Raw genomic sequence first — 26,161 nt, 5'->3', positions numbered from 1 at the left:
ACAGTGAATGAATGAATGAAAAAATGCATGAGTGAGTGAATGGATGGATGGGTGAATAGATGGATGAGGGAGTGAGTGAACAGATGAAGGAATGAGTGAGAAATGAGTGAATGGATGGATGACTGAATGGGTGAAGAATGGATGAGTGAGTGAATGATACCTGAGGACAGGGCCTCCTTCCAGTGAGTGGTGTTGGTCAGAGGAGAAAATCAGTTGGTAAATGCAGGTGAGAAATGGAACCTGCTCACAGGCTGAGGTCTCTCCCCAAACTCGCTCAGCTCCACGTGCCTCACGTCTCAGGGTTTCTCCGGAAGTCTGACCCGGAACCGGACATTGACCTGCCCTCAAAGCATCTTGTCCAAGTTATTTTATTGATAATAAAAATTTAAAACATATAAAATTGCCAGTTGGAAATCGTTTCCAAGAGTGTTAGTGATGTGATGCGCAGACATGACCATCGTCACAGCACCGGCCCCAGGAGGAGGCTGAGGGCCGTCCTGCAGCTGAGCTCAGGGCCCGGGGCTGAGGGTGGGGACAGGAGCGCCCTGGGCCAGGGCTTCACAGCCTGGATCAGGAGGGGGGAGGTCGGCACCTCAGGAGCCTGGTGGGGAGACGCGGGTGGTCCCAAGCCCCCGGCACAGCAGGTGGGCTCCTCCTCAGCCAGGTGCGGGCTGGCCTCCAGGAGGGGGTCCCGTGGCTCCCCTGACCCCATAGCTGGTCCTTGGGGGCCTGGCCGCTGCCCCACCCCTCCTGCCCCTGGTCCAGCCAGCACCGCACGCTGCAGTTCCCGACCGGCCCGGCAGGGGGAGCCCGAGCTCCAGGGCCTGAACCGAGGCGCTTCCAAGGCCCCTGGGCGGGACCTGCTGCGACCCGACTCCCCCCTCCCCTCCCCCCTCGCCATCTCCTAAAGACCAGGGTCTCTGCCAGGGACCCACGGTCAGGACCTCAGTGCCCCCCCAAACGACCGGGGTGAGCAGCCCTCACTGGAGAGGGGAGGGCGGCCCCGCAGGGAGCCGAGCCCGGGCTGAGCGTGTTTCTCCCCAGGGAAGCAGCCGCCACTGCTCACCAGCCGGCTCGCCTCAGGGAGAGAAGGCAAGGCCTCTGCAGCGAAAGCCCCGAGGGAGCCTTGTCCTCCAGCGGACACCCCAGCCCCAGGGAAAGAGAGGACACAGGCCGGGCTGCGGGAGCCAGGCTGCCCCCAGGCCTGGCACTACCTGGAGGCCCTGCAGCCGCACCTTGACCACCGGCTGGGGGTGACATTGGGGCTGGGCTGCAGGGTGTGCGGAGCTGGGCAGGCCGGCCGGCTGCCTGGAGGAGTGGCCCCTGACCAGGGAGAGCTGGCGGGCACCAGGCAGGCAGGCGTAGGGCGGCTCCAGCCCTGGGGCCGGGGCAGCTGCGGGGGCCACACCAGAAGGAGGCTCACCCTCACTCAAGGCCTCAGGCCTGGGCCCCCCACACCCCCCAGGACCTGTGGCCACCCTCAGTCCTTGGCTGGCCTGCCCCTGGGGCTGGAGATGGAGTGCAGTCTGGGCCCCAGCCGCCCCCCTGCCCCCTCCTGTGCACCCACCTCTCCAGGCTCACACTGCTCCTCGCCCACAGCCATCCAAGCGCCCCAGGAGGGGGAGACGTGCACCAGCCCCAGCGGCGTGATAGCAGGTAGGATCTCCCCCTCCCCCAGCCCCGCCCCTGCTGTAGCCGGTGATGCTGGTGATGCTGGCAGCCCCGGGGCCTGGCTCTAGGGCAGAGAACAGGCCTGGGGACTGTCCCCATCCTCACCCCCCGCCACACACACACACACACACACACACACACACTCCTAGAAGCCCCTGCTCAGACCCTGGCCTCACAAGGGCTGCGGGACTCCTGGGCCAAGAGGCAGGGGCATGAGAAACGTAAACTTCCACCATGGCCTGTTTCTCAGTGGTTAGCGCATCAGCCCTGATCCCGGGCACCCACCTGGGTGCAGGCGGATCCCACCCCCGCCAGGTGGGTGCTGGAGGCAGCCCCTCCAGGCCTCTCTCCCCCTGTTTCTCTCTCCCTTCCTCCCCTCCCTCCCATGCCCCCTAAACCCTCGGGTGAGGATTTACAGAGAAAATGAAGAGAGAAAGACAGACGCCCCCTGTGACATGAAGGGGGGCTGGGAGGTGAGCTCAGCGCAGGGGAACAGACAGCACCGCCAGCGTCATGTGGGGACGGACCAGGGGCGGTGGCCTCCGCTCTGTACGGAGGGTCCTGGTGACGGCTGTGGGGCCCTGGCATCCAGGGGGTCCTCTAGCCACTGTAACTTACAGATAATCCTATATAGTAAAAGGGTAATATGCAAATTGACCCTAACAGCAGAACGACTAGGAATGACTGTTCACTATGACACACACTAACCACCAGGGGGCAGATGCTCAATGCAGAAGCTGCCCCCTGGTGGTCAGTGCACTCCCACAGGAGGAGCTCTGCTCAGCCACAAGCCAGGCTGATGGCTGCCAGTACAGTGGTGGTGGTGGTGGGAATCTCTCCCGCCTCCTCAGCAGCGCTAAGGATGTCTGACTGCAGCTTAGGCCTGCTCTCCGCTGGCAAGTGGACATCCCCCAAGGGCTCCCAGGCTGCCAGAGGGATGTCTGACTGCCAGCTTAGACCCGATCCCCCAGGGAGCGGGCCTAAGCCACCAGGTGGACATCCCTTGAGGGGTCCCAGACTGTGAGAGGGCACAGGCCGGACTGAAAGACTCCCCCCCCCCCCGCCCCCCCAGCCCCCGAGTGCACAAATTTCTGTGCACCGGGCCTCTAGTTAACAATAAACACCCACAGTTCTAACCCAACACAAGGAGGCCTCAAACTGCCTCCCAAGGCTGGTCTCACACTCTGAAGACACAGGATGGCTGAGGCTTTGACCTTGACATTCGCTGAGCATTTCACCCTAAGGTCTCCTCTCACCGCAGAGGCTTGGGGACCATCTCAGTGGCTGTGCAGGAAAAGCTATACATTCTGTGCTGATCAATTCTGCCGCGATGTGTGCGGTTCGATGAGAGACTGTGATCTGAGAATGAGTCGCACACACTGAGGCGTCACCTAAAAAGCATTTTGTTGGGGGAACAGTTTGCGCTGAGAGCAGCTCAGATCCTGTTTCTGGTGAGTCTCACCCACTGGTGACCCCGCCTGAGCCGTGGGGGTGGGAGGCCCGGGGCCATGCAGGTCCCTCTCTGCCCTGGAGGAGGCGCCCCCCTCCCCGCTCATGTGAGTCCCGGCGGCCTCCTGGGTCTCACTTTATGCCGTGGGCTCTGGCTGTCGCTCATGTTGGTGCCAAATCGCCCCGAGTTGCCCCCACGACCGCCCGCCCTCAGAGGCCTGTGATGTGATCCCCTGCCCTGGGCGCTGGGAAGGCCTCGAAGCACTGACGTCCCAGGGACACTGGGCCCCGCTGACTGCACTCTGGCTCCCAGCTCCGTCCTCCATGGCCACCAGCAGGCTCCTCGGACAAGGGCCGCTGGGCCGGGGACGGGCGTGGGGACGGGTCCTGATGTCCACGGGCGGGGCTCGCAGCCCAGCTCCCCTCTTCTCTCTCCCTGTGGCTGAGCCCCAAGGACCCCTCGTGGTTCCACCCGTTCACGTCCAAGGCCACCTGCCCAGCCCCCTCGACCGGCACAGGGCCTCCTCCCGGGTCAGAGGGTGCAAGGTTGGGCAGCCGAGTCACCATCAGCCCCAGCGCCTGGACCAGAGCCCGGTTCCGTGGGGAGGAGGGTCCCCGCTCCTTGTCGGGGAGGGGGTAGGTCTGGAGGGGTGGAGGGTCCCTCTCCTTCCTGCCCAGGGTCCCATGAAGCGGAGCCACCCGGCTCCCTGCCCAGCGGGTCTGTAGGTGCTTGGGGAGCAGCGGCGCCAGTGCCACAGGTGGGATTCGGGGTCCTGCTTCACCCGCCAGAGGAGCGGCCTGTCCAAGAGGCCCGGCCCGTGGAGGCTGCAGGTCCCGAAGGTGCCGGGCGCCCTGTGTGCTTGTGACCGGGGCCACCACGACCGAGCCGCTCCCGTTCCCGCCGGGAAGGTGTGGCTTCCACAGTGAGACCTGTGCGTGCCGGCTGGTGTCGCCTCTGAGCGCAGCCCAGTCCAATGGCCAGAGGCAGCAGCTCCCAACAGTCCCCAGGCCCCCACCCCACAGGGACCCGCTCCACCCACACACAGACCCAGTGGGCCCTGGGGGCCCGGGAAGCCTCCCCGGAGAGCAGCTCAGAGTCCTGACCAGGAGCCCAGGCACAGGGGTGGGGCGGGGGGGGGGGTGGGGGGGGCAAAGGGGACAGGTAGGTGAGGGGAAATGGTGGGGCATAGCGGGGGTGCCTCCAGCTCAGTGCCCTCAGCAGCAGTGCCCACCGCTGTGGTACACGTGGCTGTGGTGCACGTGGCTGTGGTGCATGTGGCTGTGGTGCATGTGGCTGTGGAGCATGTGGCTGTGGTTCTCGTGGCTGTGGGAGGAATGGGCCTCTGGGAGGGGCTGGCGCTCCCTGCACCTTGGTCCTCCTGGGAGCGCAGGGCCGTCCAGTGGTGCTGACCTCTCACGCACACCTGTGTGCAGAGAGCGTGGGGTGCGATTCCTACTTCACCCCTGAGATCCCAGGAGCAGGGACACCAGGTGGCAGTGCGCATGCTCAGCCCATTATGGTTCTTTCCAAACACCGATCTCCACAGACACAGCCCAGGCCGTGGGGAGCAATGCCTGGTCCTGGACAGGGCAGGGGTGCCCCCAGATGTGCCAGGAACATCCCGCTGCGCCAGTAATTACGGAAGGCCCATGGAATGAGGGACATGTGACACAGGAATCCAGGGGCCCTTACAGGGACTCCCTCTGCAGAAACCTGGGGCAATTTTAGCACCAGAATCAATGGGATTCGTGGGTCACATCCCATAAAACAGCAAACGCTAAGGCCATCATGACATCAATAGTGCATGATGGGTGGATGGATGGATGGATGGATGGATAAGTGAATGAAAGGGTGACTGAATGGAAGGATGAGGGATTGAGAGAGTGAATGAATGAATGAATGGAAAATGAATGAGTAAATGGATGGTCAGATAAGTGAGTGAGTGAATAGATAAATGGGAGAATAGACGAATCAGGGACTGAGTGGATGGATGAAGGAATGAGTGAGTAAATGGATGGATGGATAGATGAGTGAATGGGTGAACGGATGGATGAGTGAATGGGTGAGGGAGTGAATGATACCTGAGGACAGGGCCTCCTTCCAGTGAGTGGTGTTGGTCAGAGGAGAAAATCAGTTGGTAAATGCAGGTGAGAAATGGAACGTGCTCACAGGCTGAGGTCTCTCCCCAAACTCGCTCAGCTCCACGAGCCTCACGTCTCAGGGTTTCTCCGGAAGTCTGACCCGGAACCGGACATTGACCTGCCCTCAAAGCATCTTGTCCAGGTTATTTTTATTGAAAATAAAAAATTTAAAACATATAAAATTGCCAGTTGGAAATGGCTTCCCAGACTGTGAGTCATGTGATGCGCAGACATGACCCCGTCCCAGTCCCAGCCCCAGGAGGAGGCTGAGGCCCGTCCTGCAGCTGAGCTCAGGGCCTGGGTGGCGGGTGGGGGGCAGGAGCGCCCTGGGCCAGGGCCTCACACGCGGGGTCAGGAGGAGGGAGGTCAGGCACCTCAGGAGCCCGGTGGGGAGATGCGGGTGGTCCCAAGCCCCCTGGGCAGCAGGTGGTGTCCTCCTCAGCCAGGTGCGGGCTGGCCTCCAGGAGGGGGTCCCAGGGCTCCCCGGACCCCGAATCTGGTCCATGGGGGCCTGGGTGCTGCCCACAGCCTCGCAGGGATGGCTCAGGCTTCTGCATCCCGCAGCCATGTGTCACCTGGCGGTCGCTCTGAGGAAACACGGATGCTGTCTCCTCCACGGGCTCCATGGTGACGTCTGGCTGGACCAGGGAGGCCTGCAGGTCCCAACGTCTGTTCCTTTCTTCCTGCTCTCCTGTCCCCTGCGAGGGACACTCGGCGTGAAGACCGGGGGCCGCTCCCGCCTCGTCCGTGATGCTCGGGGTCCGCCAATCCCCAGGGCAAGAGTGGCTTGTACATTGATCAATCAGCATAGCGTACCTGGAGGACTTAGCCCCGCAGAGACCATCCCTGCCATTACCCGAAGCCAGCAGCCTCACTGGCAGGTTGGGGACAGGAAGCAATTCCCGAGGAAAGGAGAATTTTCCTGCAAAACAGAGACACCCCGTCAGGAAGGGGCCACCCCGCTGGGGACCATGTAGCCTACTGCTCACAGGGAACCTCCCAGAGACCGACCCGCTCAGAGGCAGCAAGACCCAAGCACGGGCTCCTGGTCGGCCTGTCCACGGGGCCGGGAGACGGGGAAGGACCCGGGCCCTGCCACCTCCCCTGCTGCCAACCCGGCCCCACCTCAGCCCCGTGGATCGTCCACAGGGAGGGCTGAGCCCCCCCAGGGGAGCGGCTGGCAGGAGCCTGGAGGAGGGACCCCCCCCCTGCTCAGAGCCGGGCCCTGGGCCGGGCACCTCCCGGGTGAGGACAGGGTGTAGCCTCGCCGACAGCCCTGAGCCTCTCTCTGCTCAGGGCCCCCCTCGGGCTCTGGGCACACCGAGCGCCCTGGGCAGGGACAGGGGAGGGAGGCATGACGGGGCCCCCGCTGCTCTCGGCTCCCTGTGCTCCTCCGTCCGCTGAGGGCACGTGGGTGCTCGGGCCCTGGTGCTGCGAGGGTACCAGGTGGGGGGCACCAGGTTCCTCAGACAGGAAGTACCACCCCGGGCACCCCAGGCCGCCTCTCTATTTGGGGGACAGAGCCAGAGCGGTGTCTGGGATGAGAGAGCTGGGACCTGAGCCCTGACGGGACCAGGGGCTCCCGCTCACCACGTGACGTTCTGTTCCTGATGGACATGAGCACAAGTGACACAGAAATGACAGCGATGACGAGGATGAGGCTGATGATGATGACGATGATGACGGGGCCTCTGGAGGAGCATGTCACGTCTGAGCTGTTGGTCCCAGACGTCGCTTCCCACTCAAATGGGCCACTGCACCTGGGGGAGGAGGGGCCTGTGGGCAGCGGGCAGGGCCACCTCGGTCCCTGGCTCTCACCCCGACCCCGAGCGTCCCCTGCGCAGCCTGGCCCACAGAGGGGGAGGCTGCTGCCTGAGGTGGGCCTGGGGAGGGGGGGCTCTGGGGGGCACTCAGGTCCTTCTGACTCTCCCTGTCCCACAGCCACGGGGAGACGGAGTGAGGGGAGGAAGGGGTAGGAGAACCTGGGACACTGGTCACCAGAGAGGGACAGCGAAGGAGATGCCAGGGGTGAGGGCAGAGCTGGTGTCAGGAATGGACTGTGAAAGCCAGTGCCCCAGACAGAGGGACAGACCTTGGTGGGGGGACAGGAGGGTAAGGGAGGATGGAGACACAAGACCATGACCTTCTCTGTGGAGTCACGCCAGAGACTAAGCAAACAGGTCTCAGCTGGATCGGGTATTGGGGAGGCACTGGGGCTCCTGTTTCTGGGGGAGTGGACTCCTCACTCTGGAGCCTCGTGTGTGCACCCCTGACTCCGAATGGCAGGAACCCTCAGCCCTGACACGTGGGGACACCCCGGAACACAGGGTGGGGGTCTCTGGCCAGAGAGCCCAGAGCCCCGCATTTGGGCTGAGGTGACAGCGGTGTGGGCGCCACAGGGTCAGCGGGGCGGCTGGGGGGCCACCGTCTCCCCACTGGGGGGCCCTTAACTCCCAGGGGCTCACTGGCAGCACCTCCTGGGACCCGGGTCACCTACCTGGTCCAGGGCGTGCAGGCTGCCTGGGTGCCCCCCGCAGAGAAGGTGCCCGGCTGGCAGTCTTCACACAGCGTGTCCTGCCACTCGGTGCCTGAGAAACGACAGTGTCGGGCAGAGGGCTCCTCAGGGCCCCCTCAGGCCGGGGTCTAGGGCCTGTGTCCTCTGGGGGAGCCGAGCTCACCTGTCTCCCGCACCCTCTGGCCCGGGCGGCAGACACTGTGGGGCCTGCACTGGACACAGGAGTCCCCATCCTGTCGCTCACAGAAGTGGCCGTGCCAACAGCCGCACACGGTGTTGGTCCAGCTGAAGCACTTCCGTCTGGTCACCTGGCCCAGGCCTGGGACCCAGAGAAGGAGCTCAGAGCAGCAGCAAGGCCTGCCAGGGCTGGGGGAGCGCCCCGTCCCGGGAGGACACCACGCTGAGGGCTGGGCAGCGCCCGCAGGCCTGGGGAGGGCACGGGGACAGGGGTGCAGCCCCCTCTGCTCCCCCTGGACCCTGCCGGCCGCAGCCCAGGCTCAGCCGGAACATAGGCCCGGAGCTGCTGGACACAGAGGCCAGTCCCAAGGGGCTCCTGGTCTCACCTGGGTCACAGACGCTGCAGGGCAGACACTCGCGCAGGCCGTTGAGCTGGGCAGTGTAGGTGCCCCGGGTGCAGGGCTCACACACTGTGCTCCTGAGCTCCCCGCAGGCCTCCTGCACCCGGGAGCCTGCAGCCAAGCGGGCACACACTCAGGGCGGGACGGCCCGGGGAGCCCCGGCAGGTGTGACACCCCCCAGGGGTCACCCCACAGGGGCTGTTCCCCAGGCCAGTGAGCCAGCTTGGCAGGAAGTGAGAACTTTCTGGAAGTTGGGGCCTCCTGGGACACAGTGGCCTGGCTCTGAGCCCCCCTCCCCTGGCCTGAAATTGGCTGCCCACCCCCAGCCCCGCTCTGAGCAGTGAGCTGAGTGTCTGGGGGGGAAGATGGGGGTGCCCTCTGTGCCCATGGGTTAAGGCCTCCCATGAAGGGGTGCTGGGAGCAGAGGGGCTCCAGGCCAGGGGAGGGGGAATGCCTGCCCCCAGCACAGCCCTGCCCCCGGCGCTCCCAGGGGCCCTGCAGAGCTGCACCCACCTGGCCAGCACTTGGGGCAGCACATGGCCCCCGTCGGGAACTCCTCCTCTTTGCACGAGGGCATCCCCAGTGCGCAGGGCGGGGCTGTCAGAAGGAGGAGGCTCAGGGCCTAAGGGAAATGGGGGGGGCGTTGGAGCAGAGCAGCTGCCTGGGCCTCAGTCTCACCCTCCGGGAAATGGGCCGTGCCCTGCAGGGGGGCCCAGGACAGGATTGTCTACTGAGGATCCTAAGAGCCTGGGTTTGGGACCACCCTGTGTGTGACCTCTGACCCCCTGGGCTCAGGAGAGTGGGCCCCGCCCCTGGGAAGGCCAGGGCTGCTCTGACCCCACAAACTCAGCCTCGCTGCTCCCTGTGCTGCACCCGGAGCCACAGGGTCAGGGCAGCAAGAGCTCTGGAGGGGAGGGGGGCTCATTGGCCTGACTGGGTCACAGGTTGGGGCTGTTGAGGGGGTAGGGGAGGGGGAGAGCAAGCAGAGGGGGAGGGGCAGGGGGAGGCCTGTCAGTCAGAGCTGCTCCTGAGTGGTAACTTCCGGCTTAGGAGCTGAGGGCTCTGGAACTGATGGAAACGCACAGGAAGCCTCCCTCTCGGGCACAGACACCCATTTCCTCCCCAGACGGGGCCGGCGGTGGGGGTGGATTCCGCCCTGAATGGGGGGGGGGGGGGACAGGGGTCCACAGAGGAGAGTCCTTGGAGGGGGTGGCCTCCTGCCTGGGCCCAGTCCCAGGGGCCAGGGCTGTGGGCAGGGCCGGCTCCCCCACCGGCGCTGGGCTGCTGGGCGACACCGTCCCCGACTCACCAGCCTCAGGACGTCAGCCGCGGGCGCCGGGCTGCAGGGGGGTGGCCTCCAGCCAGGCTTGGGACACTGGCGGGTAGGATAGGTGGATGGCAGGACAGACAGAGAGCAGCATCCGAGGTCGCGCAGAGGAGTAGAGAGGAAGGAGACAGGGGAGGAGGCAGGCCGACTGCTCCCAAAGAGAAAGTGAAACTTGTCTTGTTTTGCAGTTTCTCCAACCGCCACACAGGCCAGAGGGGGAAGGGCTCTGGCTGGGCTCTCAGAGTTGGGGGAGGGGGGCCAGGCGGGAGGGGCCAGAGAACTCCTCTGCCTGAGCTGGGCCCTCAAAGCGCATCTCACTCCCTGTCGCTCTGCCCCCCAGAGAGCTGACCTGCAGCCTCTCCCCATGCGGGCAGAGCCCTCTGAGCCTCCGTGACCTGTGTCCCCTCTGCCTGGGGAGCTGTTTGCACCCACACCCCCTTAGACTGGGCCCGGGCACTCCTCACCCCCTTCGTCCAGGCCCCCGGGCCCCTTCAGCACCCACCTTCCCCTCTTGTGCTAGGGGCAGGGACCATGGGAGAGAAAAATTACTAATTATCTCGCTAGAAAAGCAATGTGTTATGATTGAACCTGAAAGAGCGAGGGCTACGCCCTCCATCTTGCCTCAGGGTAAGGGCTATGTCCTTTCTCCTCCCCTTACTCCAACCCCTCCTTTAAAACCCGTCTCTAGGCGGGGTTCTTTCTCTCAGCCACTAGGCCTGCCATTGTGTCTGTGGGTCTGGTGGATGGAGAGCTCAAGCTAGCTTGAAATACAGATTCTTATGCTTTTGCATCGGATTGGCTGGCTCCCTGATGTGGTTTCTTGGGAATCTTGAAATCTGGGCATAACATTTGGGGGCTCGCCCGGGGTTCCCAAGACCATGTAGGGACCCCCCCAATTCGTAGAGTCTGCTTGGCCGCGGTAAGTGTCTGTGTGTTGTGTATTCTGTTCTCTGTGATATCTCTAAGAGACTTGTCCTGTATCTGGAGGAATGGCTTCTAGATGGTACTCACCATCAAAACTCAGACTGGCTAAAGGTTCGAATCTGGCCTATCTTTTAAAAAAGGTAGAAGAGAAGCATTCCTAGGCAGTTTTCTACTGCCTCTATTCAGGGACTTGTTCTTTATCTGTCCTGTGTGAGCTCACTTCTCGAATCTGTGCCTGAGGGGTCCAGGCGGACGTGCCGTGTACGACCACAAGCGGGGGAGAGTTAGAAGACGTTCTGCTCCCCACAAGGAATGTGTATTCTCCTCACGGATTTGAGGGATGTGTATTCCCCTCATGAGAGATGTGTATTCCTCTCGCGGATTTGAGACGAGGCGGGTCGCTCCCACCGGTCTGGCATAACGCCATTGTCTAGTTGCTTCCATGGAGTTGGAAGGCTGTTCTTTGGGGCCCTGTTTGTCTGTGTCTGTGTTTCTGTTTTCTGTGGACTTACTGGACGGATGTTATGGGACGGACTCAGACTGCTCCTTCGGGTATTGTGATTGATCATTTCAAGGAGATTGGGGGAGGCTGTAGAGCTCCCTCAGGAGTTGGGAAGTTGTTATTGTTTAAACTCTGAGTGAATGTCTGGTGATAGTGTGTGAGTGTGGAGGGAGGGGGCCTGCCTTCTCCCCTCCTTTGTGTGGCTCCACGACTTAGGTCAAGTGGGCATCTGAGTAATGATCTGTGAAAACAGGTCACCCACTTCCCAAGAAAATGCATCCGGGATTTCTGTGCACGTGTAAAGGGAAAAGGTCAGTTTAAAAACAAGTGCGCATAGTTTTGAGCTGAACTTGACCTTTTGCTGTGTACAGAATAAAAACTGAGACTGTTTTGGCCTTTAAAATGGTGGAGATGAACCTGACAAAGAAATGTTCGGATTGAATTGGGAAAAATTGTGTTATTGTGGTAACTAAATGCCTTTGCTTATTGGTACAGCCACCATTCTGGGCTGCATGACTTGGCAGCCGCCATGTTGGCCGCATGGTTTGCCGCTCCCCTGGGGGCCGCCATCTTGAAACAGCAAAGGCCCCTCCCTCTGATTTAGTCAGGGGTGGAGCTTTAAGACAAAGTTTTATGGGGCTGCAAGTGTGCTTGCTTCGCGGATTTATTTTTAAGCCAGTCTCTTAAATCTAGAAAACCCTGCTTTCCTTAAACTAAGGACAATCAAAGGTTATGTCAAAGTCTTTAAAAGGGACTGATAGCAGTAATCCAATTTCTAAAGTCAGAAACTGTGGTTTCATATTGATCTTCAAGGGCATATTTTTCCTTTGCCTGGGAGGGACAGTGCAGCTGTCCCAGGGTTGGGAGGGCTCCAGCTAACTTGCAACTCAGTGTTCTGGAGAGCCAGGATATGCCTAAGTTTAACCTAGGTTACCCAAGGACTCTAGATAATGTGTTTACCCACAGCTGTGGTTTAGATTGCATGCTGTCTCTGCTTCTGTAAACTGATCTGTCCTTATTGCTTAAATATGTATCCTTGTTGTTAAATTTGAATGTATTGTTAATCTGAGGAATGTTAATTATTTACGTGTCACCTAAAAATTAAGGCTAAAAGTTCTAACTAACTGAAAAGCATGGCTTTGGTGTGATGGGAGGAAAGAAATTTTGAATGGATGGCAGGCCAGTAAGCTGGAACTGGTCACTGGTGGTGGATTGTGAGAAGGGCTGGACACTGCCTAACTTCTCCTTCCTTGGTACCCCTGAAACATCAGAGGGTACTTCTGGCCTTGGTTTTCTTGGTTTCCGGTTTTGGATTTGTTTGTTTGTTTGTGATGAAAACCGTTTCTATCTGAATGAGACATAGGTCAAGAATCCTGTCCTGGGATGTGGGAAAGGCCCCCACATCTGTTCCTGTCAGGCCCCCATCAGGGGACTTGGGCGATGTTCCTGTTATCAGCTCAAGAGCCCAAGACTGTAAAAATACTTGTTCACTGAAAAGGTGTAAGTGTAAATGTTTATTTGATGTTTGTAAGCATCTGTTTGTTTGCTGGGAACTTTGATTTGCTATGTGATATTCTGTGCTGGGTTGGGATTTTGGAATTCTGGGGTAAATTTAAAAGGTATTTGTGGCTTTTCTAGTCTGATTGGGACATTTAAGGATGGGGCTCACAGTTCCTCAAGGCAAAGATTTAATGGGCCCTTCCCCCTGCCTGTGCTGAATTAGATAATACAGGCCAGTACTGATTAAGAAAAAAAAAAAATGGGCCTTGGAATCTGTAAAGATTGCGGGAATGAAGCTGGTCAAATGTACTGAAACGGTTTGGTCTAGCAAAGGAGGGGCTGATACCCCCTCCTAGCGCACTCCCTTGAAAGAGACCTGGTAGCTGCTCTGCCACAAAGGGAACTGGTAGAAACAAACCGTGGAAACTGGCGGGGACTGGGTGGCTCTCCTATCATGTTTAGCAGGCCACCCCCTATCATACCTAACCTTAAAGATGACTTTCTTACTGCAAGAAGTGTCTCTTTCCTTGAGAGGGCTCCAGAGGACGCACGAGGACATTTGGCTGCGCCTCGGCGCCACCCAGGAGACTGGCCCAACCCCAACTCCTCATCAGCACAGACCAGGAGATTGGGTCTACTTCAAAAGGCACCACCTGGAGACCCTGGAGATCCCTACACCCTACACCGTGGTGCTGAGACCCCCACTGCTCTCAAAATAGATAGACAGCGTCGCGACCTGGGTCCATCACACCCACCTCTGGTCAGCAGACCCATCTGAGATCCTAAAAGACTTTGTCACCAAATGGAGCGTCGATCGAGATCAACACAACCCGCTCAAGCTCAAGCTACGGCGTACTCGACCTGCCCGATGCTGGTAACATTGAATAGACTTAGATAATGCCTGCATCTTCATGGACATGGCTCCAAAAAGACAAGGACAATTCATAGGAAGATCAGGAATAGACTTTAGTATCACATGTTTAGTATGTTTCATTCTATTGATATGTTATATTGACCTTTGATTCTTTTGCAGGTTTGAATATATGTTGGCTGTCCTGGAAGGGAACTATGTGGGGTGACTAAGTAAAGGGTGACTAACTGCCAAGAGGGCAGGTGCCCAACTGGGCAGGGAACGGTGCCCATCAGGTTTTGGTCTCTGTTGAGAGACAGCTAACAGTTGGCAGCCTGTGTACTGCTTGCAGGCCTTTGTGACCATGCCCAAGTCAGGGGTAGTCTGAAAAAAGCCTCTTTAGAATAGAAGGTCTAAGGCATGGTTATGCATAGAAAGAAAGTTTAATGCCAACAATTAAAAGGAATTGGCAAGGAAAGTCAGAAAATCTTAGAGTAGATCAGTATGTCTTTCTTCTTATGTAATTCCTCTGAAATTTGGCAATGCTAACATGGCAATACATTTCTTTGCATAGATTCAATAAGATCGGGTCCTAATAGTGGTTTTATTAACGGAAAACTTTGACTGGAGTATCATGTTTTAAAGAGCCCTGTCTGAGCTCTAAAGACTTGAAGCCAGTAAGAATGCCACGAAGAAAGCCTGGTATCCTGCTTGGAAGCCCTGAAGATGGCTGGCGCTGGAGCGTCAGGCCCATGCCCTACCATCACTGGCGGTTGGTAAGAGTAGAAGGGGAGCAGTAAGGATGCCTCTGCGTTCCTGCGGAACCCCCACACTCTGGGCCGCAACAAGTAGGAGGGCTACTGAGATGGGCCTTAAAGCCTGGAGCGTGGGCTCAGGTGGAGTTGCTACAGGTGAGGGATTCACCTAACTCAGCAGATACTGCAGGCAGGCCTGATGGCAGCTGGGTGGCGTGGCTTCCTGGCCCTACGGGGAACATTAAGATTCAACCATGAGATTCCAGCAAAGGTAGTCCGTTACCATTCTTGTTGTGTTTATGCAAACATCAGGACAGTAGATAAATTAATCTTGATTTGGCTTTTTGATAGCCATAGAGGAATTTTAAGAAGAAAAATGCTATTTCAATAGAAGTTGTTAAAGCTAAAATGGTTTCTTCCCCTTCCACCAGACCATTTGTTAGGATATGCCCAGTACGGGCCTCTAGCAACGGTGGAATAGAAATGCAGTCCGTCTTATGATTGAGCCGGAAGTTCCAAGACAGGGGGGAATGAAAGGGTGAGGGCTAGGCCCTCCACCTTGCCCCAAGGTAAGGGCTATGCCCTCCACCTTGCCCCAGGGTAAGGGCTACGTCCTCCATCTTACCTGGGCCACGTGCTTGGCAAGGACCTCTTCCCGGAAGTCTTAGACTCTGCTAGCCACACCCAGGAACAAGACATCAGCTTGCGCCTGGCCAATCGGCAGAGCACAGTCCTTTCTCCTCCCCTTATTCCAACCCCCGCTATAAAACCCGTCTCTACTCTGGGTTCGGTCTCTCAGCCACTTGTTTTGCCATTGTGTCGGTGAGTCTGGTGGACGGGGAGCTCAAGCTAGCTTGAAATACAGATTCTTATGCTTTTGCATCGGATTGGCTGGCTCCCTGATGTGGTTTCTTGGAAATCTTGAAATCTGGGCATAACAATATCCTCGACCAAATGTTAAGAGGGAATTTCCTCTAAGTTAGATCTGAGATCTTTTTCATTTAATTAGACCATTTCCCATTTTTTAAAAAATATATTTTATTGATTTTTTTACAGAGAGGAAGGGAGAGGGATAGAGAGTCAGAAACATCGATGAGAGAGAAACATCGATCAGCTGCCTCCTGCACACCCCTTATTGGTGATGTGCCTGCAACCAAGGTACATGCCCTTGACGGGAATCGAACCTGGGATCCTTGAGTCCACAGGCTGACGCTCTATCCACTGAGCCAAACCGGCTAGGGCCCATTTTCCATTTTGACACCAGTGCACTTTCACAGGTGTCCTGCTATAGGCATTATAAAAGGAAAATCAATTATAAAGTAACAATTTAAAAATACTTCAGGCTTAATGTAATATTCTTACAGGAAATATTATATTATTCCCCTATATTGTATTAAAAATAATATGAAGAGGCCTTAGAAAAAAATTTTAATGCAGTCTTCATGACTTTAGGTTTAATTTCTTGTATAAAGATATGACTGCTTTGGATTTATTAAATGCTAAATAATTATTATTATGAGGTGAACCATCAATAAAAATTTTTAATATTTCAGGAACAGTTTCCTGTATGATATAATTAAGTTTTCTTGGATATTCATTTATTGCAATTAGCCAATTTAAATTAATTTGAAATAGCCGAAACCGGTTTGGCTCGGTGGATAGAGCGTCGGCCTGCGGACTGAAAGGTCCCGGGTTTGATTCCGGTCAAGGGCATGTACCTTAGTTGCGGGCATATCCCCAGTGGGAGATGTGCAGGAGGCAGCTGGTCGATGTTTCTCTCTCATCGATGTTTCTAACTCTCTGTCTCTCTCCCTTCCTCTCTGTAAAAAATCAATAAAATATATTTAAAATAAATAAATAAATAAATTAATTAATTAATTTGAAATAAAGCTCATTATTTAACTTTACTTGCCTTTGTTAAGAGTAAATAACATTACTGCTATCAGCCCCTTTAAATACTTTGACATAAGCTATTTAACTTTTGATTAGGGAGGGAAAATATAAATCATTAACCTTTAATTGTCCTTAGTTGAAGGTAGGCAGGGTTTTCTAGATGATTTTAAACCTCCTGTGTAATACACACACACACACACACACACACACACACACACAGACACACACACACAACTCGGCATTAATATTTTTTAAATAAAAACATTGCTATTAATAAATCAATTTTTTCTTTTATTTGGCAGAATTTCCTTATGCAATCAAGCATATTGTATTGGTCTAATTTACTTACTTCTTTTTTGGGAGAAGGAATAAATCCTTTTGTACAATCTCGGGCCCTTTGAGATGCACACAATGTCCTTCCATTCTATTCTTGAAATATTGCATTCGGGAGAAACTGTCAAATATATATCTAATTTAAAAAGTGCCCTAACCGGTTTGGCTCAGTGGATAGAGCATCAGCCTGCGGACAGAAGGGTCCTGGGTTTGATTCCAGTCAAGGGCATGTACCTTGGTTATGGGCACATCCCCAGTAGGGGGTATGCAGCGGGTAGCTGACTGATGTTTCTAACTCTATCCTTCTCCCTTCCTCTCTGTAAAAAAAATCAATAAAATATATTTTAAAAAAGAAATTATCAACAGTTAAAAACAGTTCTCTGCATTATAGGATCTAGTCTTGACCATGGAATCAGTTGCTTTTAATTTGGTCATAGAATTTGTATGACATATGCATAGCTGTGGTTCTACTGAGCATATAAGATACCTTTCAGAAATGTCTCTATCTACAAGCCTTTTAAGAAATACGAGCTTCTGTTGTCGGCCTTATTAAGCCAACTGCTCAAAACATTGGTCTATCACATAACTGAAATGATACTAAGACCGCGATTGCTAATTTATTAAGCATTAAAAACAGCTTCTTAAAAAATATATAGTAAGTAAACCCCGGAGGCAAGCACATTTAGTTCCATCTGCATTTCGCAGCGAGACTCCGCCTTCAAGCTCCACCCTGAACCCCACCCTCCGGGAGCGGACAGTCCCGTCTGATTGGCCGATTCAGAGGGAGGCGGGCCTTGGCTTTCAAGACGGCGGCGCCTGTGAGAGCCACGTGGCTGCAGCCGGGATGGCGGCTCCAGGGCCCCCGCAGGCCACGCCCTGCAGCCAGGAGCCAGGCTGTGCAGCTGGCAGGAATCGCGATCGATTTAAAGCTTTATTTAGCCGCCTCTGCGCCCCTAGTCAGTATGGTCGTGCCACGTTTTATTAGTGAGGTTGAGAAATGGATTGTTTGTTTGTTATTCTGCCCCTCCCCCAATGTTAAACTGTTAAATTTGTGATTTGTTTAAACTCTGGATGAATCATAAGCTTAGTTTGCATGTCCAGCTAATTTGTTTCTGTTCATTTGGTTTGATTCTCTGTCTCCTCTCAGGGCTTTTACAAAATATATGTACATATGGATCTTATGAAAAAAATTTTTTTTTTAGAAATATATTTCTTTATTGATTTCAGAGAGGAAGGAAGAGGGAGAGAGAGTTAGAAACATCAATGATGAGAGAGAATCATTGATTGGCTGCCTCCTGCATGCCCCCGACTGGGGATCGAGCCCGCAACCCGGGCATGTGCCCTTGGCCGGAATCGAACCCGGGACCCTTCAGTCCGCAGGCCGACTCTCTATCCACTGAGCCAAACTGGCTGGGGCCTCTGAAATGTTTTTTAAGGTGCAAGTTTTTCTCTTTGATTTGTGGACAGAATGCTGAGGTTCAGTCACTACATTGTTATGCCCAGATTTCAAGATTCCCAAGAAACCACATCAGGGAGCCAGCCAATCCGATGCAAAAGCATAAGAATCTGTATTTCAAGCCAGCTTGGGCTCCCCATCCACCAGACTCGCTGACACAATGGCAGGCCAAGTGGCTGAGAGAGATCGAACCCCGCCTAGAGACGGGTTTTAAAGCGGGGGTTGGAGTAAGGGGAGGAGAAAGGACTGTGCTCTGCCGATTGGCCAGGCGCAAGCCGATGTCTTGTTCCTGGGTGTGGCTAGCAGAGTCTTGGCCAAGGTCGTAGCCCTTACCCTGGGGCAAGGTGGAGGGTGTAGCCCTCACCCTTTCAACATGAAGCTCTGGCTGCGAAAAACAACAAAACCGCCAAGGGCTGATTTTCCCAGCTGCCGGGGGAGCCGTGTGGCAGTCGGATGATTCCTCGTACCTTCAACCCTCTGTTCGCCTCTTTTCTCCTCTCTTTTTGAAGTATGGTGCCTATTTGCTTTGTTTAACAATGGACAGGTTATTTTGATGATCTGAATTGTATAAATCATCCCATTCGATTGAATGACTATCCCACTGATTGTGATCTTACTGGTTATCGAAGCATATTCTTCTGTACCTGGGCACCAGGACAGCACAATTATCCCAAGACCCGAGGGTTCCAGACAATGTGTTTCAGTCGATTCAGTGGTCCCAAGACCAGGACAGTGCAATGACTCTGAATTGCCTCGATGGCTCTAGATAATGACTTTCTGCCAACTCAGTGGTTCCAGATGTTGTGTTTCTGTCAATTCAGTGACCCCGAGACCCAAAACTAATTAACATGCTTAATTCTGCTTCTGTAAACTGCTTTTTTGCAAACCAGGTTCCTCATTCCAAACCCTGGGATGGAATCAATACCTTTGTGATCTTTGCCTCTATAAGTCTGGGTTTGCCCCCATCTTATCACTATGAGATTTGGGAATGACCCCTCATAGTCCCGGACTGCAATAAATGTGACTCTTTAATTCGGCTTCTTGAGGCGTCCTTCTGTGATTTGCGGGGTACGTTACAACATTTTCTTTAAGAAGGAAGTGATCCTAGTGATTTCAGCCCATGCATTACACAGGAAACAATAATAAATGTAGAGTTCATATTTGTCTAAAGGGAACTTAAAAACTGCTGCTACATGTTATGTGCAAAACTGGTTTATGCCACGTGAACAGAATCACAAGATTAGTTTTGGTACTTTTGTTCCTCTTTGTAATCAGTTGTATAATACTTCCAAATTCAAAATGAGAAGAAAAGCTGTTCTGTATCAAACCATCTAAGCAATAAATGTCGTATTTTAAAAACGAGAAAAAAAAGAGAGAGAGAGAGAGATTAAGAGGATTTCCTTCCTTGTTAAAAGGGGAACTTTCTTATCCGTACACTTGGTTAATTACAGGATTAATCCTCTCTTCTTTTTAGACTTAGCTTGAAAACTATATAGAAAGCGTGAGACTCCGACAGTAACAGCACATGTTTAAAGGGAACGGACTCAATCCCGCAGGACCGGTTCCGTAAGGGAGTCTGGACCCGCGCTCGAACCGCCAGAGCCGCATGACAGCAGGTTTGCTGGGCGCGCGGAGGACTCAGTGCAAGTCGACCACATTGTCTGTTGCCGCCGCCTCGCCCGGGAGCTGGAGATCCTTCCTTTGTTAGACGACACCGTCCCCGATTCACCAGCCTCAGGACGTCAGCCGTGGGCGGCGGGCTGCAGGGGGGTGGCCCCCAGCCGGGCAGAGGCTCCATTCCCGACCCAGGGACCCTCATTCCCTGACCGCGGCCTCGGGACTCCGGCCAGTAGGACAGATGGACGGCGGGACCGACGGACAGCAGAACCCGCGGACGCGCAGAGGAGCAGAGATGAAGGAGACAGGGGAGGAGGCAGGCCGACTGCTCCCAAAGAGAAAGTGAAACTGATCTTGTTTTGCAGTTTCTCCAACCGCCAAACAGGCCAGGGTGGGAAGGGCTCTGGCTGGGCTCTCAGTGCCCCAGAGGGGGGCCAGGCGAGAGGGGCCAGAGAACTGCTCTGCCTGAGCTGCGCCCTCAAAGCGCATCTCACTCCCTGTTGCTCTGCCCCCCAGAGAGCTGACCTGCAGCCTCTCCCCACGCAGGCAGAGTCCTCTGAGCCTCAGTGACCTGTGTCCCCTCTGCCTGGGGAGCTGTTTGCACCCACACATTCCAGAGGGAGCCTCTCAGGGGAACTCTGGGCCCTGGGGGTGCGGGAGGGGCCCTGTCACCCCTGAGCACCTGGAGGGGCTCCCCACCATGTGCACTTACACCCTCCTGCCTGCAGGGGGCGGGCTGGGTCATTCCTGCCCCCATTCCACAGACGGGAGGTGGGGACTCAGAGAGACAGGGCCGGGCCCAGGGCTCCGGGTGCAAACGGTGCTCAGACCCAGCCCTCATCTCTGACCTCAGAGGCCTGGGCCTCCACCTCCGCCTCCTGCTCACACTGTGGAGGCGGCACAGGCCCCTCGGGGGAATGAGGGAAGCGCCATGGAATGAGGGACACGGACACAGGAGCCCAGGGCCTGGAAGGGACTCCCTCTGCAGAAACCTGGGGCGATTTTAGCACCAGAATCAATGGGATTCGTGGGTCAGATCCCGTGAATGAAACAGGAAACGCTGAGACCATCATGACATCAATAGGACATGATGGATGGATGGATGGATGGATGGATGAGTGAATGAAAGGATGAAGAAATGAGAATGAACGAATAAGTGAATGAATGGGAAAATGAATGAGTAAATGGATGGAAGGTTGGATAAATGAGTGAGTGGATGGATGGATGAATGGTGAATGGATGGATGGGTGAATGGGTGAGTGAGTGAGTGATACCTGAGGACAGGGCCTCCTTCCAGTGAGTGGTGTTGGTCAAAGGAGAAAATCAGTTGGTAAATGCAGGTGAGCAATGGAACGTGCTCACAGGCTGAGGTCTCTCCCCAAACTCGCTCAGCTCCAAGAGCCTCAGGTCTCCGGGTATCTCCGGAAGTCTGACCCGGAACTGGAAATTGACCTGCCCTCAAAGCATCTAGCCCGACTTATTTTTATTGATTAATAAAAAATTTAAAACATATAAAATTGCTAGTTGGAAATGGCTTCCCACACTGTGAGTCATGTGATGCGCAGACATGACCCCGTCCCAGTCCCAGCCCAGGGCCTGTGTCCTCAGGGGGAGCCGCGCTCACCTGTCTCCCGCACCCTCTGGCCCGGGCGGCAGACACTGTGGGGCCTGCACTGGACGCAGGCGTCCCCGTCCTGTTGCTCACAGAAGTGGCCGCACCCGCAGCCGCACACGGTGTTGGTCCGGGTGGTGCAGTTCCGTCTGGTCACCTGGCCCAGGCCTGGGACCCAGAGAAGGAGCTCAGAGCAGCAGCAAGGCCTGCCAGGGCTGGGGGAGCACCCCGTCCCGGGAGGAAACCACGCTGAGGGCTGGGCAGCGCCCGCAGGCCTGGGGAGGGCATGGGGACAGGGGTGCAGCCCCCTCTCCTCCCCCTGGACCCTGCCGGCCGCAGCCCAGGTTCAGCCGGAACATAGGCCCGGAGCTGCCGGACACAGAGGCCAGTCCCAAGGGGGGTCTGAGGTACCGGGTGGCAGCAGCAGGGATGGGGGCAGGGTCTTCTCCACAGAAGGCCAGGCCTCTTGGGGCGGCTGAGACCTCCCAGCCTGAACCCCAAAGCATTGTGGCCTCCACCTTGGTCCCGGCCTTCCTCCTGGGGGCCAAGCCGAACCGCCTGCCCTGGGCAGGGAGGAGACCCAGGGGCCAGTGCTCAGCCGGAGGAGGACCCTGGGGAGGGTGTGGGGTCCTGGGAGCCGGCACTGCAGGTGGAGGAGGCCTGGCCCCGGGCAGCCTGAGGGCCTGCAGTCAGTGTGGCCGGGATGTGGGGCTGGGGACTCGGCACAGCCGGGGTTGGGCTCCTGGTCTCACCTGGGTCACAGACGCGGCAGGGCAGACACTCGGGCAGGGCGTTGAGGTGGGGAGTGTAGGTGCCCCGGGTGCAGGGCTCACACACTGTGCTCCTGAGCTCCCCGCAGGCCTCCTGCACCTGGGAGCCTGCAGCCAGCGGGCACACACTCAGGGCGGGACGGCCCCGGGAGCCCGGGCAGGTGTGACACCCCCCAGGGGTCACCCCACCTGCGCTGTTCCCCAGGCCAGTGAGCCTGCTTGGCAGGAAGTGAGAACTTTCTGGAAGTTGGGGGCCGCCTGGGACACAGAGGCCTGGCTCTGAGCCCCCCTCTCCTGGCCTGAAATGGGCTGCCCACCTGCAGTCCCGCCCTGAGCAGTGAGCTGAGGGTCTGGGGGGGAAGCTGGGGGTGCCCTCTGTGCCCAGGGTTTTCAGGCCTCCCATGAACGGGTGCTTGGAGCAGAGGGGCTCCATCCATGGAGGGGGGATGCCTGCCCCCAGCACAGTCTCGCCCCCGGCGCCCCCCAGCGGTCCTGCAGAGCTGCACCCACCTGGCCTGCACTTGGGGCAGCACAAGGCCCCCGTCGGGAACTCCTCCTCTTTGCACGAGGGCATCCCCAGTGTGCAGGGCGGGGCTGTCAGAAGGAGGAGGCTCAGGGCCTAAGGGAGATGGGGGGGCGTTGGAGCAGAGCAGCTGCCTGGGCCTCAGTCTCACCCTCCGGGAAATGGGCCATGCCCTGCAGGGGGCCCAGGACAGGATTGTCTACTGAGGATCCTAAGAGCCTGGGTTTGGGACCACCCTGTGTGTGACCTCTGACCCCCTGGGCTCAGGAGAGTGGGCCTCGCCCCTGGGAAGGCCAGGGCTGCTCTGACCCCACAAACTCGGCCTCGCTGCTCCCTGTGCTGGACCCGGAGCCCTGGAGCCACAGGGTCAGGGCAGCAACAGCTCTGAGGGGAAGGGGGGCTCTCTGCCCTTTGGGGCGGCGCCCTCTTCTATTGGAAACTCGTGCGGGGGTCGGGGAGGCGGCTCCTGGACAGAAGAAACAAAACTGTCTGCAGAGCTGGACCTGCCCCTCCCTCCTGGGCGGTGAGCCCTTCAGGCCTGTGTGAGGATAGGCTGGCGCAGAGGCCCTCAGGACTGACAGGTCACGAGAGGGAGAGGGGCTCTCCGGACAGACAGGGGCACAGGCCTGGGCTGGTGAGGCTGAGGGGGAGGCGGAGGGGAAAGGGAAGTGGAGGGGAGCGGTGCGGGGAGGCCTGTCAGTCAGCGCTGCTCCTGAGTGGTAACCACGGGCTTAGGAGCTGATGGCTCTGGAGCTGATGGAAACGCACAGGAAGCCTCCCTCCCGGGCACAGACACCCAGTTCCTCCCCCAGACGGGGCCGGGCGGTGGGGGAGGATCCGCCCTGAATGGGGGGGGAGACAGGGGTCCACAGAGGAGAGTCCTTGGAGGGGGTGGTCTCCTGCCTGGGCCCAGTCCCAGCGGCCAGGGCTGTGGGCAGGGCCGGCTCCCCCACCGGCGCTGGGCTGCTGGGCGACACCGACCCCGACTCACCAGCCTCAGGACGTCAGCCGCGGGCGCCGGGCTGCAGGGGGGTGGCCCCCAGCCGGGCAGAGGCTGCATGTCCACCCCCGGGACCCTATTCCCTGACCGCGGCCTCAGGACTCCGGCCGGCAGGTCAGATGGACGGCGGGACAGACGGGCTCATTCTCGACCTCGCAGCTGTGGCTGCTCCCAACCAGAAAGTGAAGAGCAAACTGAGCTCCTGTTGCCGTTCACACAAACCCCACCTGCGCCAGCCCGACCCTCCCGGGCCTACCCGCACACCCTCAGACGGTTCACCCTGCGCCCGGGAATGGCTGGCGCAAAGGTTCCGCCTCAGCCTTTCTCAGGAGGAGCCACAGGGCCTAAGGGAGAGGGCGGGGGGGAGGGTGGGGGGTGAACCCTCTTTTTTCTCTCTCTCTCTTCTGAAAGCATTTGAGCAATACTAGGCTACCGGGGTGGGGGGGGGGGCAGTGAGAGGTGACACCCCCCTAAGAGGCCCCGGGTCTCAGTGCCCGGTAGTGGCTGCAGCACCTCTGAAGGATCGCCCCCCTCGAGTTCCGCCCGATGCCAGGCAGTCCCGTGTCTCCCCTTTTGAGTCGGGGTCCCCAGAGGCTCACCCGGAACCGGAGTTCAGAGCAGTCGGGGGCTTGGGCCTCCCTCCCGATTGAGACACCGGCCCTTTCCGCGCGCTCCAGCCTCGGTATCTCTGCACCCCACCTCCGCGCCTCCTGAGTCTCAGAGCTCTTCTCTTTCCTTCTGGTTGTAGAATTTCCCCTCAGCCAGCCTCCCTGTGGTCCGGACGATGTCCGTTTTGTCTTTAGTTGTAGTTTTGAAGTGGTTGTCAGAGGCAGCAATTTCAGGTGTTTCCGTTGGCCGCGGCCGCCGCCTCTGCAATCTTTGGACTCATTCAGACTTCACCTGTGAGGGTGTTCCCAACCGGAAAGTGGAGCCCAGACTGAGCGCCTGTTGGTATTCATAGGAAGGGCAGCGACGCCCAGCACACTCACACCAGCCCCAGACGGCCAGCCAATCCTCTCACAGGAGGGCGGACCCCCCCCCGCCCCCCCCCCCCCAACCATCACCTACAGGGCGAACCCACAAGCCGAACCAACATTCTTCCTCTGCAGCATTTAGAAATACCCTCTCTCAGAAAAAGGAAGCAGATGGAAAGTTGATACAACGAAACTGATACACTTCCTTTCGGGTTGTTCCATTCTAAGGAAAACGATGAATTGGACAAAAATGTCGTGCTGTACCTTATAAACTGTGGGCTTTTCAGTTCATTTCGAGTGTACAACGTCCTCAATCCACACGCAAAAATGAGGTATAAACAGTTTCTGCTATCGGTGGCGAGAGACTGGATAACGGGAGACAATAATGAAGGCTCTCCGGAACCAGAGACCAATCCGTCCAGCCCTTCCCCTGGGGGGGCAAGGAGAGCACCTCGCCAAGATCCACCCACAAGGCTGCCAGGCGACAGGAAGCAGCATGAACCTGCGTGTGTCCCAGCGAGTGGAAAGGAAAAATGCCCTACGAGAGCCTGCAGGGTTTGTGCCGCCCGCGGAGCAAGGAGCGAATCTAGATGCTCATGTGAATTTTGTCTGGTCCCTCTTCATGGAGGAAAGTGTTCTACGCAGGACCATATGTTAGACAAGTACTAGGAACTCTAATTGTTTTTGTAAAGAAAAATGTGATAATTATTGAAAAACAACACCTAAAGTGCATTATGATCTGTAGTTATGATGATTTAAATAACGTGCAGTTTGCCCAAAAACGTGTGGTCCCTGGCGTATGTCTTAGAGATTTCTATGCGGTACGAAATGTGTTTTAAGAGAGAAAGACAGGCGACCGCTGTGACATGAAGGGGGGTCGGGAGGTGAGCTCAGCGCAGGGGACAGACAGCACCGCCAGCGCCATGTGGGGACGGACCAGGGGCGGCGGCCTCCGCTCTGTACGGGGAGCGTGGGGACCGCTGTGGGGGCCTGGCACTGGGGGTCCTGGAGCCACCGTCACCCACCGACACCCACACAGGAGGCCTCACCCTGCCTCCCAAGGCTGGTCTCACTCTGAAGCCACAGAATGTCAGGCTTTGAACTCGCTTCCGCTCTGAGCATTTCACCCTAAGGTCTCCTCTCACTGCAGAGGCTTGGGGACCATCTCAGTGGCTGTGCAGGAAAAGCTATACATTCTGTGCTGATCAATTCTGCAGCGATGTGTGCGGTTCGATGAGAGACTGTGATCTGAGAATGAGTCGCACACACTGAGGCGTCACCTAAAAAGCATTTTGTTGGGGGAACAGTTTGCGCTGAGAGCAGCTCAGATCCTGTTTCTGGTGAGTCTCACCCACTGGTGACCCCGCCTGAGCCGTGGGGGTGGGAGGCCCGGGGCCATGCAGTTCCCTCTCTGCCCTGGAGGAGGCACCCCCTCCCCGTTCATGTGCGTCCCGGCGGCCTCCTGGGTCTCACTTGATGCCGGGGGTTCTGGCTGTCGCTCATGTTGGTGCCAAATCGCCCGAGTTGTCCCCACGACCGCCCGCCCTCAGAGGCCTGTGATGCGATCCCCTGTCCTGGGCGCTGGGAAGGCCTCGAAGCACCGACCTCCCAGGGACACTGGGCCCCGCTGACCGCACTCTGGCTCCCAGCTCCGTCCTCCATGGCCACCAGCAGGCTCCTCGGACAAGGGCTGCTGGGCCGGGACGGGGCGTGGTGACGGGTCCTGATGTCCACGGGCGGGGCTCGCAGCCCAGCTCCCTTCTTCCCTCT

The 26,161-nt window shown here is 57.1% G+C and overlaps 1 protein-coding gene across 8 annotated transcripts; it reads right to left on the bottom strand.

The window, feature by feature from the left end:
* Positions 1 to 5,394: 5,394 nt before the first annotated feature.
* On the bottom strand, positions 5,395 to 25,865 carry LOC139002785 (tumor necrosis factor receptor superfamily member 14-like). Of its 8 annotated transcripts, XM_070403904.1 has the most exons (10): positions 25,441 to 25,865; positions 24,486 to 24,756; positions 24,017 to 24,317; positions 23,409 to 23,582; positions 22,405 to 22,513; positions 21,877 to 22,002; positions 21,137 to 21,292; positions 7,760 to 7,850; positions 6,853 to 7,022; positions 5,395 to 6,184 (listed from the first exon to the last, which is right to left on the bottom strand). In XM_070403904.1, exons 4-10 carry the CDS (start codon positions 23,475 to 23,477, stop codon positions 5,553 to 5,555), a joined length of 1,353 nt encoding a protein of 450 aa, XP_070260005.1. In that variant the 5' UTR covers positions 23,478 to 23,582; positions 24,017 to 24,317; positions 24,486 to 24,756; positions 25,441 to 25,865; the 3' UTR covers positions 5,395 to 5,552. The 8 variants fall into 8 exon arrangements, with proteins under 8 accessions (XP_070260005.1, XP_070260004.1, XP_070260006.1 ...); XM_070403903.1 differs by lacking the exon at positions 25,441 to 25,865 and having other exon boundaries at positions 24,486 to 24,924; XM_070403910.1 differs by lacking the exons at positions 24,486 to 24,756; positions 25,441 to 25,865 and having other exon boundaries at positions 5,738 to 5,960; positions 6,079 to 6,184; positions 24,017 to 24,425.
* Between the last annotated feature and the right edge of the window lie 296 nt (positions 25,866 to 26,161).

The sequence above is a fragment of the Myotis yumanensis genome, unplaced genomic scaffold (genome assembly GCF_028538775.1).
Source record: "Myotis yumanensis isolate MYYU_CA2020_CCGP unplaced genomic scaffold, mMyoYum1.0.hap1 SCAF_2, whole genome shotgun sequence".
Taxonomy (NCBI): domain Eukaryota; kingdom Metazoa; phylum Chordata; class Mammalia; order Chiroptera; family Vespertilionidae; genus Myotis; species Myotis yumanensis.
This window is presented reverse-complemented; position numbering and strand designations above follow the sequence as displayed.

Coding starts and splice junctions, on each gene's coding strand:
- LOC139002785 (XM_070403904.1), bottom strand. CDS start 23,477: ATGCAGCCTCTGCCCGGCTGGGGGCCACCCCCCTGCAGCCCGGCGCCC. Junction 22,514..23,408: donor CGGCTGACGTCCTGAGGCTG/GTGAGTCGGGGT, acceptor CATCTCCCTTAG/GCCCTGAGCCTCCTCCTTCT. Junction 22,003..22,404: donor CTGCCCCAAGTGCAGGCCAG/GTGGGTGCAGCT, acceptor CGCTGGCTGCAG/GCTCCCAGGTGCAGGAGGCC.